General features: G+C 35.4%; 1 protein-coding gene across 1 annotated transcript in view; it reads right to left on the minus strand.

The window, feature by feature from the left end:
* Nucleotides 1-2,209: 2,209 nt before the first annotated feature.
* Nucleotides 2,210-17,122, minus strand: part of PPP4R2 (protein phosphatase 4 regulatory subunit 2) — a 54,788-nt gene continuing 39,875 nt past the window's right edge. The window contains exons 4-9 of the mRNA XM_086697587.1: nt 10,557-10,650; nt 8,716-8,753; nt 7,760-7,834; nt 7,380-7,523; nt 6,380-6,669; nt 2,210-6,125 (exon numbers count right to left, since the gene is read on the minus strand). Coding sequence (XP_086553713.1) covers nt 5,806-6,125; nt 6,380-6,669; nt 7,380-7,523; nt 7,760-7,834; nt 8,716-8,753; nt 10,557-10,650 — 961 coding nt within the window. The 3' untranslated portion in view covers nt 2,210-5,805. The remainder of the gene's footprint in view (nt 6,126-6,379; nt 6,670-7,379; nt 7,524-7,759; nt 7,835-8,715; nt 8,754-10,556; nt 10,651-17,122) is intronic.

Below are 17,122 nucleotides of genomic sequence, written 5' to 3' on the forward strand. Positions count from 1 at the left end.
GTGACATGTGCTGAGGATAAGGAGGGGCATAAAGTAAGTGCTCAATTAGTGCTTGCGATTATTATCCTGTTATTGACCAGGATTGAAACCTCAACTTTGATTCTGGTAAAACGGTTGTCATCCCCAGGAACAATACAGAGCTTCCCCTCCATGTTTCTCCTTAAAAGAAATGTCAGATCCTGAACCAGATCTAGTTTTATACCCCTAATTGCACTGAATGCCCAAAGAGTACCGCCAGGCAGATACTATTTCCCCATTTCAACAATGAGGATACTACGGCTCAAAGAAATACTGTTACCTACTCACAGTGCCTCAGCTGGGCTTAACGCTTATCACTGCCAACTCCTATGCCCTTCTATTCTGACCATTACACCTTGCTACCTCCCTGTCCAGTTCATCTTTCGAGGCCAAATCTGAGAAGCCTTCCCACACAGCCACAAGTGCACTCAGGTGTCTCTCCTGTACATCTCAATTCTCAGACCACCTTGAATTAAAAACTTCTTCTCCAAAAGTGACTAAATCCCTCAAAGGTCACAAAAGGGCTGAGTCTACTCTGTTGAGCCTCCCCCTCTCCCCGCAAATACACAGCTCATACAAGTGGCCACCCAACTTAATTTTAGGTACCTAGTCAAGTTGAAAAGTGGAAGGTTGTATGCATTCCTAAATGCAGATGGCAATTGTTGGGTCATCACCTAACCTGACCCTTCCATGCTGTAGCACTGCAAGCCAGGCAAAGAAAAACATCCGAAGATAGCCCAATACCACATATTTCACCCTCAAATTCTCAGCAAATATAAGCAGCATTAACACTTGCAAGCCTATCCAACTGCAAACATTTCTTGATAGAACTATTAGTTACATTTAATATTATTTATTACTAATACCAGTAGTAACCAAATATCAAGTCCCATTATACCACATTAAAGCAGGACTGGGCCTGTTTGACTACTCAACCTCCGGGTCAGAGGAACACTGTCCCCTATTCAGGTGAGGGTGTGTTGTTCCTTGCTCTAGGCCAGGTCTTGCAAACACCAGGTCTTGTATCACCAGCATGCTTATTTCCTGGTGATACAAACTGCTCTTGGAGCTCCAGTCAAGAGCATCCAACTGTGTGTACTGCTCCCAACACCATAAGCCTCACTGCAAAGACAGGCTTCAGGGATGAACACAGAACCCTTCAAGTGGGCAGAGTTATCAAAAGATTAGTAAAATTTAGGAATCTCACAGTGGACTGTGTGACAGTATCCACAAGCCCACTTGATTTCAACTGTCCGCCACTCGGCAAGCACAGGGCTGGCTTGTCCAAGTATAAAAGTGAGAAGAGTAGAGTGTGCAGACTGGAAAACACAGGATTGCTGACATTTCTTTTTCTTTTTTTTTTTTTGCTAAAAAATCCATTGCCTTTGGAAGAAAAAGGCTGGAAGTTTATAAATCCCAGACCACAAACTCTACTGCTCAATTTTAAACAAGAAAAAAACGTCTGTTGCTCTTAAACTGTGACAACAGAAAATAGTATACTCTTCATTCTAGATTAGGGTAAGGGCCCACCATTGTGCTTCTTCCTAGTTAGGGCAAGAATCAGTCTTCCTTACCCAAACAAAACTCGTACTACCAATTCCCTTTACTAAATAATAAAGTTGCCTGGGGGCAAATTAGGTATCCTATAAAGAAGCTGAAACTCAAAAATTTTTTAAATCAGACACATGCTAGTTAATTAGTACTATCTTCTGAATCCAAAGCCCCAAGTGTTACTATTTACTATCACCTACTGTGCAGTACATATTAAGAAACAAGAACCCAGAAAAGAAAACAGAACCCATCCTCTTCTTTCAGGGCAATTCTACATTTCTAGCCACGGTAGTTGTCTGAAAGAGGCAGTTCTAAAAGAATTCTAACACAAATGTTACAGATCTGTGCATGCAAATTAGTGCCATATTATTCCCAAAGAGAAATTTTTATAAGGTAAATCAGGATTTTATCAGATACCAGGTTTGAACTGTCCATTCGACACAGTTGCACCCTCCACACAGAAATACCATTATCACTCAAGAAACAGAGCTGCAATAAAGTCACGCATTAGGCTTTTCCCCCTATAGACCAGGAAATAAATGCTTATGGATCCTACACCATCTGAAGTGACTAGGGGAGGAGGAGTTGGGAGAGAGGAAGTGTGAACTATTATGGCAAATAAAGGAATTCCACACAAAGATACTCTTCTAATTTATATTTTATTGCATTATGAAAATAATACATTTGGCAAAGTAATCTAGGCTCCAAATTGAAATAAAATAAAATTCCGAAGGAAGTGTACTGATTTTTTAAATGTGAACTATTTGATGTATTCTAACCAATACATACTAGCATCCTTATTAGGCCAATAATCCAATAAACCTAATTATAATAATTCCACATAAAATTACAAGGTGTTTTTGCATTCATCCATTTTATTAGCACAAATCTCGAGAGAAGTGAGCTTCGTTTGATCAAAACCAATGTAATTAAACTCCTGTTCAGAAGACAATTTGAAACACTACCCAAAATGTGTATTTCCTTTGGTTCTACAAGTTGCATTTCATTCTTATCACGTTACATTTCTCATAATCAAACATTGTAGCAGCTATAGATTCTGCCCAGTACCTTTATAAGTAATCTAGTATATTACATTTACATTATTTGAAAAATTACTGATTTTACAAATGCAAAAATGCATAAATACATGCCTATCTACACCACCAAGACAAAGTACTCTGAACCTCCATGCTTTCAAAGGCTATACCTTCTGGCGCAGGATTTCTGGGACGCCTTCCCAAGCCAAAGGGTGACAGCCCCCTGATGGGGAATCCCACTGCTCTCTGTCCACACGTGTGAAAGGTGTAGTTACAATAAACCCTAACCGGATTAAACTTATTTAATAATCAACATTTAAAATAGGACATTTTCCACTACTCGTCTGTTCTGCTACATTTTCAGACCTGAAAAGATGTATTTTCAAAAATGTACTAGGATAATGTTTTCACTTTTTTAAAAGGGGAAAGTGCTAAAAACATCGTACATATACACTCTGTGTCCTCATCAGCACTGAAAAGTCCTTTTCACACGTTGGGTTCAGAGTCTAGATTCTAACAGGTAAACAATCTGCTCAAGGCCAAAAAAAGAAAATAATTATTTTTATTCACTGAAGTCTTGATGCTTCATTTAGATCTTTTAATGACTTTGCTGATGTGTGTTAAGAAAATGTGCCTAAAATTAGCCTTTAAAAGATTCACATCTCAATCAGTTAACTATTAAAACTCGTATTTTCATTAAGCAAAGTCTGTGTAAGTGCACCTATGCATACTTGCGGAAATCTACTTCCAAATGGGCATCAATATCTTAAACCAGCTGAACAAGGTTTCCCAGTTTAACTACAGAAGTATTCCACCTATCCTAAAGAATATATCCCATGAGCATTCTACAATTATCTGTATAAACAGCAACAAGTTTGATCTATGATCAACATATGAATATCTAATAAATATTAAAACTATTAAACTATAGATTAAAATGCAGATCTCTCATAGAGTTAAATGATGGCATTTTGGTACATTCACCATTATTGTACTTTATTTAATAAAGAAATACATTTGCCCTTGCAAAAATAGCAATTGCAAGTTTACAAATAAAACCACAGACCTTAAAATCATGTTGCTAAATCTTCAACTTATAAGCAACAAAAAAACTGATTTGTTTACAAATGGTCCATGGCACAATTAAAACAAAAAATATCAAAGGTCACAGGATCTTAAAGAATAGATTTATTGACAATAATTTCATAAATATTCTAAAGAAAAGTTTAAAATTTCTAAACTTAAAATGTTTAAAATCTGTTCTCATTGGCAAAATATCCCTCAACAAAATAAGTCACTACAAATGAATGTCACATTTAAAATTTGCTTCATTTTAACATTTTTGCAAAAAATTTTCTAAAAATTTACAACGTGTGATTTTTTTCTCCCCTCCTGGACACAGTAAATCAATATGTAGTTTTTACGTCAACTATTAGACATATTCATAAATATATCATCTAGCTGCTGTGAACCTGACAGTCAAGTCAGTCAGTAGTATATTACCCTATAAACATAAACGGAGCCCAATTTGGTAATTATAGCAATTTAAGTAGTCAAAATGCAAAAGTTGTAATTGCCACCCACATCACCCCAAAGATTATGATACAGTGTCAGAAACTGTTTGCATCAGTTTTCTAAGTTCATTTGTGTAATTCAGATATCTGAAACTAAAAAAGGGATTCTTTTGTATTTTGATAAAAATGTACTCGAATATTTCATAACATTAATATTTATTGCTTTATATGAATACTGTATTGAAAGCCCAAGCATTCAGTTTACACACAGAAATTATACAATTATATACCGCTTCACAAAGGCAGTGAACACATTACATTCTACAAAATCTACTTTACAGAAATTTAAAAATTCTAAATATCAAAAGGTACAGCTGAAGAAACAGGTATAAATTTGGCAGCCAGTAATTTTGACAGGGAAGTTGCAGCTTGCATGACTTTAAATATGTGAATTGGAAAATATTGAGTTTAGAGTAATCATTGTGCTTTGTGTTAATCTGAAAAATATAACACTGGCTGTCGAAGAAGCATGTTCAAAAATATTTAATTCACTTCAAAATGTCATACAAATTATGGTGGTTTCTATGCACCCCTAAAGCTTCAGCCATTTAGCTCCAGTACATTACTATAGTAATATATTAATTCTTCCAGTACAGTGGGGTTTCACACCAATGACATTTGCATACTCTAGAATAATTTAGAAAGAAATGTGTAATATTCACAATGTTCAGAAAAGCAAGCAAAAGGTCAAGGAACCTGCCGGGTTCTTCTGAGATGGTCTTATGTCAGCATTCATTCTACAAAATAGTGATAAGCTAATGTTTGAACACAGTTTCCAAGATAAAGCATATTTTCTCATAAATAGTGAAGTCTTTTTCTCAGGCACCTCAGAAGTATACAAAAGAATTTTAGTTTGAACAGATCTCTTGGAATGTGTTTAACCTGGTATTTCAACAGACTTATTTCCAGGGTTTCACAAGGGCCAGATTTTATTTGAATTACTCAGAAGAGAAACTGAAACTGTCTTCTGAAAGAGGTGAACTCAATCATTACCAATAGAAAAAGTATCCACTGTATTCATCTCTTATAGAAACAGAAAAATATAACATTTCCCCCCGTAGAATAATATATATATATGTGTATATATATATATATATATATATGTATATATATATATATATGTATGTATATATGACTTAAAGTTCCATTGTACATAGTCAAACAATAAAATCTGGAAACCAGCATGAAACCCTATAATTCACATGTTAAAATGTTGAAACTATGACCAAAATATGAAAACTGCTAGAGCTGTCAGAAAGAGACAAGACAAAAAGACTTCTTGCATATGTATAAACTAAATGTGATCATCTCCAAAAGGTTTTCAAAATTATAATTATTACCTTCCAGTTTAAAAACTTTAATTCAAAAAAAAAAAAAAAAAATCTATACACAAACCACTGATTTGACCAGACTGAAAAAAAAAGTCAGCGGTAAGCAGGACCCAGAGGAGCTGATATTCACAGTTCTTACATGTACAACTCTTTCAGGATTTATCCCATAAAGTACTTTATTTTACAACCTGCTTCTCTTGTAAAAACTAGAGGTCCATTTTATTACATAAAAGTTTTATACAGTGTAAAACCAGAACTGTATGTAAAATACTGCATCTACATGTTTCTAAATAGTTAGTCTTGTTCCATTGGTTCATCTGTGACTTCTGTGGCTTCTTCGTCGTTTTCCATAGATGATTCTGAGAGAATCTCTCCAGTTTTACTGGAATTGGATCCTACTAATTCTTCCGTCTCATGGCACTCAGAACCACTACTTACAGGGCCTGTATTTTCACTACCTTCAGAATGTAAATCTTTCTCAGCTTGAGTCAGATCAGATTCCTCCATTTGATTATTTTCCTCAGAAGTCTCTTCATTCACAGTTAAGGCATCATCAGATTCTTTTTCTTGATTTTTTCTTTCTGGAATCATTTCTCTTGATGTCATAAAAGACTCTAAAAATAAGCAAATGTTGTTGTAGTTAAATTTTATTTTCAAAATACCTCCACAGTTAAGTTTCATGAATTCTGATATTCTACAGTTCAAATCCTATCCCCTGAAACTCAGCAGCAACTACATACAGGTGGCAGAAAAGCCCAACATCAGCATTATAAGGAGTTCCATTACGTTTAATTCTTTCACGCAAAAATGAAGTACAAGAATTTGAGGATCTCCTTACTCCACCCTTTTACAGATGGTCTCTAAATACCTTCTTCTTCCTCTTCATCCTCTTCTTCATCCTCTTCTGTACAGTGCTGTCTGGTACAACTACTTTCCTTGTCTTTATCCTGAGATGACGACGATGTTTCTGTTTCTTCTACCATAACCGAAGAAATTTCACTGGAAGATGTTTGGCTGGCTGTCTCTCTGACGTCACTTTCTTTGTCAAACCTGAGTCTTTTTACCTCATGCCCCTCAGCCTCCACAGAATCTTCATCTGGGTGTTTATTTTTTATAGGGCTCACTGAGGAACCTTCGGATTCAGCGGTCACAGAGTCACTGTAAATGTTTTTTTTAAAATGCCATTAGTAAGATTTTCTTCATCTTCCACATTCTCATCTCATTTTTAAGGTCTAGTAATTTTTAAAACTGTATTTCACTGTCAAAGTTAAACTGTACCATCTGGGCAAAGAGAAACACAACACAGTAATTTCGAGGGAAGCTCAACTGTTTAATGAGTATTTCCCACTAGAACCAGTCAACAAGCTGCATGACATTTCTGTTCAATTCTGCAGTAAATGGCTTCCCGTAACATAACTGCAAGTCCTCCAGACGGATATACTCACTAAGATCGCTCACTTGTTTTGTCTGCTTTCCCTTAATGTGTTGCAGAAAATGTGAAATGGGATATAAACAAAAGGTTTCCTTTAATAATCTATAATGAGAAATAACTCACTAAATTTCAACATTTCAGGTTACTTGCAAAAACAAGAAATAAAAAATATCATGACCACTTTACTTTCTTAAGACCCTACTATAAATAGGACCTCCCCAAATTAGCAGTTTTCAGCCTTTTCTATGATCATCTTCATCATGTACTAATACTGGAAACTTCCAGAAGCCACATACTGCTCCTGTAAAACACACTAAAACCTTTCTGTGTTCCTCAAAACAACAGTAAATAGTAAATAATGAGTGCTGAAAACAATCAATAAACGTCAACCTTTTTTGAAAACATGTTTGTTTTAAAATATAAATCACATACAAACCTGTGATTTTTGTCCTCATTTTGCTGTAAGTTTGACTCTTTGCTGTCTGCGCTCTCAGGCAAGCCATTTGTTGTCATGGGGACTGACAAAGAAACCTTTGGTCGATTAAGCGGCCTGGGTGTTCCAGGCCCATTTATATTAGACCTATGGTAAGATAAATGAACATCATTTTCTCATTTTTGTAAGAGGTCGCCCTCCCAAAGTTTGCTTATATATACACATCACAGAAGTATTTAACTTTGACTTTTAGATTTTGGGTTACCAAATTAATTTATCCTGTATCTTCCACAAAATGCCCAATTTGTAACAAAGTATACTGAACCTGCTGCTCAAAATTAGGAAAATGCAATCTCTCTGGATATTAAAATCAATAACCTCACCGTTCAGTGTAACTTGGTGAATTTCCAGGAAACATAACACCATTCATTCGATTTAAACTATTGGAATTGTTTTTCCTAGGAGAAAATTAAAAAAACACTGTTACAGATCATTTAGTTCTTTAATTTTGGTAAGAGCCATGGACCTAAAACATCTTTTAAGTAAGATCTCACGGTCACAGAACCAAACAAAAAGACTTCTGTGAGAAACAACCTAATTATGGGATTACCTTAATATCTCATTTCCCACAGGTTTATTCTTGTGAGAGTTCTAAGAACAAACTCACTGTTACTGCCTATGGCATCACAGACATTTTATAAACCCAGTGTTTCTCAACAGGAGGCAACATCATTCTCGCAGCTCTCCTTCCTCCAGCCCACAGCCCCAGGAGACTTCCGACAATGCCTGAAGACATTCTTTGAGGAAGGAGAAGGACCCTACAGGCATCCAGTGGGTAGAAGCCAAGGACAGGGCTTAACTGCTGTAATTCCCAGGACATCCACTCAAAACAAAGGATCAATAGTGCCAAAGACTATGTCTTAAACTGATACGTTAATCTGTTATATAAATCTTGACAACTGGAAATACTTTTCCATTATGAAGAGGAAACTCATCAAGTAGCTATCCCAAACCTAGGAGTTTTGCCCTACAAACACCATGGTAAGGTATCTAGAATGGGATCTCAGGGTTCTGAACACCCTGACAGTAGACAAATCCACAAACGTAAAGATTACAGTAAATTATCAAATCACTTTAATCCACATCTCTTTATCAGAAAAACATAGAGGTAATGTCATTGGTAATATTCTACTTGGGGGACTGGGTAGTAGGTTCACAAGTATTTATAAATGTTATCAAGCTTCATTCCATCTAAAGTAAATATAACCTATTTTAAAGACTAATAGAAATGATACAATTATTAGAATATACAGAAATGCAAAAATCTATATATACTTACTCTGAAGAAGGGTATACACAGCTAACAACCATCACATTCTGTAATAACAAAAGTTCTTGCTTTAATGTGAGGGAAAGCACTACAACATAAAGTTTAATCATTTGTTTTTAATTTCTCAGAATCCCCCTGACAGATTAAGTGCCTATCTATTCCAATTTTACAAATACAAGGAAATAAATGGTTAGAAAGGATTAATCAAACAAGAGAAACTGAAACAATAACAGACTATTTTTTTAATATTTATTTATTGTGAGAGAGCACGTATGTGCATGTGAGTGGGAGAGGGGCAGAGAGAGATGGAGAAAATCTCAAGTAGCCTCCGTGCTGCCAGCACAGAGCCTGATGCAAAGCTGGATCCCATGAATCCACAAACCATGAGATCATAACCTGAGCCAAAATCAAGAGCTGGACGCTTAATCAACTGACCCACCCAGGCATCCCCAGACTAAATCTAATATAACCTACTAAACCATTTGCTTTTTCTGCCAGTATTATTTTAACTCTACTCTAGCTACTTTGGAGTCCTGACAGTATATATATCAATCATACAGTGGAGCCACACTCTTACATTATATTGAAATCACTCCAAGATATTTAGAGATTCAAATACTTAGGCCAAGTATAATGAATTTCCTTATAGAGCAGTACCCAATCAGAAGCCTGATGTGTAGTAGCATCATATACCAAAAAAGAGCCTAAGAACTTTTTAAGAGTATAATCTTCCTGGTAATACGAACCTTATTAATAGTCAATATTCATTAAATGTGTATTGAGCCAGAGTAAGCACTTTACATTTGATCCCCTCCAGAACCCTGTTATTATCCATACTTTACAGATGAGAAACTGAGACTTGGGTTATATAACTAGTCTATGGTCACCCAAATCAAACACTGTAGCCCTGATTTGGTGAGAGGGCCACCCCTGGTACAACTGCTACAACTGCCTCTTCACCCAAAGATAGCCAAAATCTAATTGCTAAAAGTCCATAGGCTGAAAATAAGTACTGACGAATCATCTCAGTTTCCTGCCCTTCAGGAATCTTATTAAATTGAGGGCATGGAAGCTGCAACAAAATACATTAATCCAGTAAGGCCTTAAGATCTATTGTAAATCACTAAGAAATGGTTTTGGATTCCTGCTCCAAGGGTAAAATAAATTGAATCTGAATTAACTATGAACACTGAACTATGTTTTAGGATCAATCACAGGGAATTATAAACCCACTGGTCCAATCTTGGTTCTCATAGGGTTTCTTCACTGGTTCTTTACTCCAGACAAGTCAATTTCCTACTTTTCATTTCCTCAAACACCTTGATGTCTTTGTTCATCACACTGTTTCCTTTGTCCAAAATACCCTTCTAACTAACATCCCCTACCCACAAAAAAACCCAATGCTTTCCTCATTCTTAAGTCTGATCTACATCTTTCTCAATATCTAACTTAAATTTTTGCATCAGATTTTCCAAAGTTGTGCATCTCTGAAAGCCAGAAATAAAGAAATGAATTCCATGGGTAAACAAGTGTGCAAAACACAACTGAAGTTAAAATATCAACGCTAGAATTTTGCAGAGCCTTTAATGTGAATGCATACCATGAACTCCGAAAAGACAATAAGGTGCTTTCCCCAAACTTAAGTGATCACAAGCCCTCCCTCTATGCCCCTCCTATTAACCCTCTCTCCAAAACTTAGTTTTTCCCAAATTAGGAAAACTTGGAAAAACTTTAGGTAGGTTTCAGGAAGCCTATCCAAAGAAAAGATGCCTATAACAGCACTTAGTCAATACTCTCTTCTGACATACATTAGGCTAAGTTTAATATAATTCCAAAAATAAAATAAATACCTTTTCTACTCCTCTGAGAAATTTGTCTGTTCCTGTATAGTTTCTCCTTGGATCTGTTAGCAACTCACATAGTCGCTGAATAGTAAAAGGGATACTGCAAAAGAATATGATTTTATAGTTTGAGATCATTAATTATTAAGAGAATCAGGAACATCATTAATCTTGCTATTTAAAGATTTATCTAGTCATCTGGTATTAAGTGACAAAAGAAAATGTTACAATAGGAAGATGAATAGATGAGTGACTTAAAAATAAGCAAGGCAATAAGTACACCTGTCTTTTTAATAAGAAAATCCCTTGCCTTAAAAAGTAGTTAAAAAAAAGAAAGAAATTTTTGAAAGTTTCAAAACTAATTGAGAAAAAAATTTTAACATTCTGAATATAATTGAATTTTAAGTTTACAAGAGAGGCAACACAAGTAATAATCAAGTTACAGTTTATTAAATACAGAAACTTTTCCTCAAGCATTCCTTTGCACACAAAGATTTCTGTAGTGTCCCCCCCCACCAAAAATGTAAATGTTTTGTTATCGGATGGAACAAAGCAAATGATTCAATAAAAAAGTATTATAAATAAGGTCCCGCTCCATAATTACAGTTTTATATACAATGTGTGTTTCATCAGACATAAAATACAAACACCATCATTATTTTGATAAGTGCCCTATTAACTTTACCAAATACTTCAACCACAATCACATTTTCACTTGATCATACCAAATACAAAATTGATATACGTTGGACTAATATTATATAAATGTAAAAAAATTCATCTCACATACTATTAGCATTCCTTAGAATTACAGTGTGAACAGCAAACATAAAAGCATTAGGACAAACAGCTAAAAAGTACAAACATAAACTTCAGACTTCAGTATTTGCCATTCAAACCTACTTATTCTCCTTAAAAACAATTACAAAACCTCGAATTAAGACTTAACATTCACAAAGTTCTTTACTGAGTATAGGCATTTTGACACAGTACTCTCCCCAACAAGGGAAAGCAGTGAGTGAGTAACAGTGCCAGGACTCAAAGCCAGTATCTCTAACTTGAAATCCCTTGTCTTCCCTTTCCACTATTCCAAACATACTTAAAATTTTAATTGTCTAAATGGGCAAACTATATTTGGTTCTCTTATTTTTAGCATCAATACTACCCTTATGTTCTTATAAAAAGTCAATATAAGGCTTAGAACCTATCTTGAAAAAATATACATTTATTCATATGAAAACATTTTACATATAAGAAGCCAAGACTCAATCTTCTCTCAAGTAGCATCAAAACCTAAAACTGAGAAAGCTATCATTCTGCCAACAAAAAACTGAGCACGAACTAAAAGATGTGTGTGGCTGATGTCGCAAATACTCAGAAGGAGCTAGAAATTACAGAACTTCTCTGATGTCATCATGAATGCTAAAGGAAATGCCTTTGATTTCTGAGAAAGACCATTTCTTCCTTTTGAAAATACAGTCAGAGTGGAGTATACAGTCCAAATTAAGAATCTTTAAAATGGAAAAAGGAAACAAGGCACATCAACAACGTTACTAGAAACAAGACAGTAAGCTTACACGTGTTTTATTCATTTCTATAAAGACAACACAACTGAAAACCTACATATAGCTAATACACAAAACTGTTAACTACATTTAAACAATTAAAAAAAAAAAACATCTCCCAAGCTACATATATAATAAACAACATAAATTTACAATTTGTCTTTCCTCAGATTTAACTGAAAGCTTAAGGGCAGGATATCCTCCTACATATTAGGTTCAATATGTAAGTTATTTGTACACATATATATCTGAAATGCATTACCATCAGGGATTTCTGAATATTAACAGTATCTCTGTACGTCAGCCCCTCTTCAAGTTCATTACTTCCCAAACCTTGAACACAGTCCACCTATGCTATTCCCTAATTAAGTAATAGTGACACTGTAACTGAGTGGGTAAGTTATTAAAAGAAGCAAAATAGCACCCAAAGTTAAGAACAGTCAAACAATACTTAACTGACAACTACTTAAATAGATGTTATATCTAGCTATCTTTTCCTCCGACTACATTTCTTTCAAGAACCAAAACCAGTATATTCTCTTAAATTAAAAATAGCTTTATGGGCACCTGGGTGGCTCGGTTGGTTAAGCATCCAACTCTTGATTTTGGCTCAAGTCATAATCTCGGGTTCCAGAGACTGAGCCTGCTTGGGATGCTCTCTCCCCCCCTCCCCCACTCACACTTTCTCTCTCATAAACAAACTTTTTTTTTAAATGGAAAAAAAATAAAGAGCTTTAAAACATAAATATCTTTAAGCTGTTTGTTAACAATGTTTACCCTAAATGTTTTGCCTATTTTCTTTAGGAAGGTAAGTAAAAGTGTAGCCAATTAACAACACTGCATATGTTGGTAAATAATACTACTTTGGGGGCGGGGGTGGGGGGGAGTGTATTATATCTGCATAGCAATGTTTGCAATAATAGCCTGTGATAAAATGAGTTTACTTCTTAGGCACCTTCTGCAGCTTTAAGAGTTATTTTACCAAGTGTCCAACAGATGGCACTAAAATGTCATATAACACCCCTACTCCTTACCTGAACAGGCTAAAATATAAATATTACTTGTAAATAAAAGTATGCACTGGAAACATTAATATAATCTTGATAACTCCAATGAAGGTCTCTTTACACACAGTTGTACTTTGTAAGTAAATATAAGCTAGAAATATTTACTCAGTAGCAGAGCATATAAGTCATTACAGTAAATGCTAATAAAATTGTACACAATGCTATCAGGATAAGCTGGTATGCCAAGGAAACAAGCACGAACCTGGGAACACTTCATCTGAGTTAGGTCTTTAAAAAAGAGGCCTAAGAATAAACCAGACAAATCCAAAATGAATGTTTGCTACAAAAACTGTTACAAAAAGCTTGCCTTCGGTTACTTGTTTTCTTTTCTTAAGTAGGGCTCATGCCCAACACGGAGACCAGTGCGGGCCTTGAATTCATGACCCTTACATCAAGACCAGCGGTGAAATCAAGAGCCAGATGCTTAACTGACTAAGCCACCCCGGCATCCCTCTTCTGTTACTCTTGAGACATAGCAAACAAAACCATTTATTCTAGCTCCCGTAAGTAAAGTTTTTTTCCAATAAAAATCACTAAACATGCTCGCTTCGGCAGCACATATGCCAATAAAAATCACTAACTTAAGACCCCTGTGCTAAGAAGAAAAAAGCAAAACTGCACACAATGAAAAACCTAAACCAGAATCCCTAAATTTGGGGAAATGGGGTAAGGATATTCAATGGAACAACATACTGTAAAATATAAAATTTAGCAGAAAAATCTTTGTGAGGCAGGGAGTGCGTGGGTGGCTAAGCTGGTTAGGCATCAGACTTCAGCTCAGGTCATGATCTCACTGTTCCTGAGTTCAAGCCCCACGTAGGGCTCTGTGCTGACAGCTCAGAGCCTGGAGCCCACTTCAGATTCTGCCTCCCTCTCTCTGCCCCTCTCCCGCTCACTATGCCTGTCTCAAAAATAAGCATTACAAATTTTTTCAAAAAAAAAAAAACCTTTGGGGTAATTTGAAATAAAAATGTATTCAGTTTACTCTGCAATGTATTACCTTATTTGCCCACCAAAGATAAAAACAAAGAATACATAAGGAACTGGGGGGGGGGGGGGGGGGGGCAGGGACTTTTTTTAAAAAGAACATGATTAGCTAGCATTTTCCACTGTAAAAAAAAAAAAAAAGGTGTCTATAAAATCCAGCAAAACTTAAAACAAAACCACATTAAAGATCCAAAAGTGACAGGTTCTTTCAAAATGGCATTACTCAGAAACACTAGAGAATACTGTCAACCAGTCTACTTTTGATGTACAAAATTATATAGTGTAGTTAAAAAAGCATATTTGATAGCCCACTGGGAGACCATGTCCAAGCGTGTATACACACACACACACACACACACACACACAATGTAACATAACATAATGTATATAAACCACTTAACAATGCCTGAAATATTTTATAAGGTGTTCATCAAATCTTAGGTTCCATCATCATCCTGATCCCTTTAATTAATAGAGACTAGAAAGCACAAACACTCCAAAGACCAACTACAGAGGAACAAAATCAAAAGTTTATCTGTCTTTAAAAATATTCCTTTTGGGGCGCCTGGGTGGCGCAGTCGGTTGAGCGTCCGACTTCAGCCAGGTCACGATCTCGCGGTCCGTGAGTTCGAGCCCCGCGTCAGGCTCTGGGCTGATGGCTCAGAGCCTGGAGCCTGTTTCCGATTCTGTGTCTCCCTCTCTCTCTGCCCCTCCCCCATTCATGCTCTGTCTCTCTCTGTTCCAAAAATAAATAAACGTTGAAAAAAAAAAAAAAAAAATTAAAAAAAAAAAAAATAAAAAAAAAAATAAATAAAAATATTCCTTTTAATTCCAAGGAGAGCAACTAACCCTGATTAAAGAGGATCACACATTTTATATTAGCTACAGAGTATATCTTAATTTGACTGCAATCTGTTCCCATTCACTGAATTTAAAAAAAAAAAAAAAAAGTATCAAGTCCTACAGACCTGAAAGCTGTGAGAATTCAAGTATCAGGAAAGGGTCTGTACATGAGAAAAACATCTAAGCGAAAATTAGCAACTCAATGTTAGTTTTAAAAGAAAGAAATTTTACACAATAAAGCCAACACCTAAAGGAAGAATTTCCTACCTTATATTTTAACCTGAGATTATAGTTTGATTAAAACTTATCTCAGTCTGTTTAAATGTTTTTATCACTAAGATGTACAAATATTCTGAATGCATACCAAGGTATTCAGTTGGAAAGAATGCATTCAGAAAAAGAAAATGCACATTTTATTCAGGATCTAAGATAAGAATCAGATAACTTATTATCTTACTCTTGTAATACAATAAACTTTCCTCATGAAGAAGATAAAGGAATATAAAATATAACACAGGCCATTCAAGTAAAAAAACTAAGCGATAACCATAAAATCAGACACCCTATTATGAAAAATGCTAAGAGTCAGCTCGCTTTTATTTTATGCATAAAGATGTGGTTTTTACTGTCTTTTATTTTCTATTAATGGCTACATTCAGTTAACAGAATTACTTAAATCTGACCTGAACTATTTAGATAAAAACTAACTTAAATATATCTTAATTTATCAAAGGCTAAACGGGTTGTTTGGTTTACTCTTAGGTCCTACAAAAGTCAGAAATGCCACGTGACATTACCTTTTTACAGAAAGCAAGATGCTCTACCTGTACTCAGGCTTTAATATTTGTATAAACATACACATAAACATTCTTAGGTATATATTTCCTATCTCAAATCCAACGTTAGAAATCCTGATACTGAGGGGCGCCTGGGTGGCGCAGTCGGTTAAGCGTCCGACTTCAGCCAGGTCACGATCTCGCGGTCTGTGAGTTCGAGCCCCACGTCGGGCTCTGGGCTGATGGCTCAGAGCCTGGAGCCTGTTTCCGATTCTGTGTCTCCCTCTCTCTCTGCCCCTCCCCCGTTCATGCTCTGTCTCTCTCTGTCCCCAAAATAAATAAACGTTGAAAAAAAAAAATTTAAATAAAAAAGAAATCCTGATACTGAAAACATCAATGTAAAATTATAAGTACAAACAATTAAGAAAACGAAGAATCTGCACCATTCCCCAGCCCAAACTAAGTCCGTAGCAACTGTCAACACTTTTAATCAAGTTAAATCATCTTTTACAGTGCCTACAGCAGGCTGATTTGTCACTGTACTTTTATCAAATAGAAAATGTCAAGAAAAAAATGAAGAGTTCTGCTATATCCTACCTTTCGATTTAAAACATTTTATTAGACATCAAATCAAATGTTATTACCAAAGGACAAGACAAAGTGGTGGTAGAGCAAGGAGGGTAGGTTACTAAATAATTTCAATTCTCAACTATGTTATGCTAAGTGAAAGAGATCAAAGAAAATAAACACAGCTACAAGATTTAATATGCTCAACACAAAAAAAATGCAAAAACTTTTTTTTCCCTAACTAGAGAAGAAAGAAAATTCAGCAACCAACAGGTCAAAGTAAGAGAACAAAGTAACAAAAGACTAGAACCCATCTTCTCATCCCTGAGTAATCTCAAGCTAACTGTAAAGCAACAATACAAAATCAAAACAGGAGTGTGTTTTACATCTATGATGCAGATAGAAGAGTATAAAAATCTCATATACAACCTTTAAAAAAGGTATGAAGAGGCACACACTCAAGTGCAGAAACTTACTATCTGTATGTATGCAACCCACATGTAAAACAATTAGTGTGAAGTTTTTAGGACTAAGAAAAATCTGGTCAGTCACGTATGTTAAAGTAACTTTAGAGAACAAATTCAATATTCACAAAGACTATCATGTCAAAAGTTGAAAAGCACTCCTCCGTTGTAACTGACTGTACCTGCCTCACAGATGATAGAACAATTAAAAGATTTTTTTAGGCATCAAATGGTTATGTATTTCTTCCAGACATGCTCATAAATACATAGCCATACTATATTAGTCAACTACCCACAATTAACTGA

This window comes from Puma concolor, chromosome A2, assembly GCF_028749965.1.
Source record: "Puma concolor isolate L17-30 chromosome A2, mPumCon1.1.hap2, whole genome shotgun sequence".
Taxonomy (NCBI): domain Eukaryota; kingdom Metazoa; phylum Chordata; class Mammalia; order Carnivora; family Felidae; genus Puma; species Puma concolor.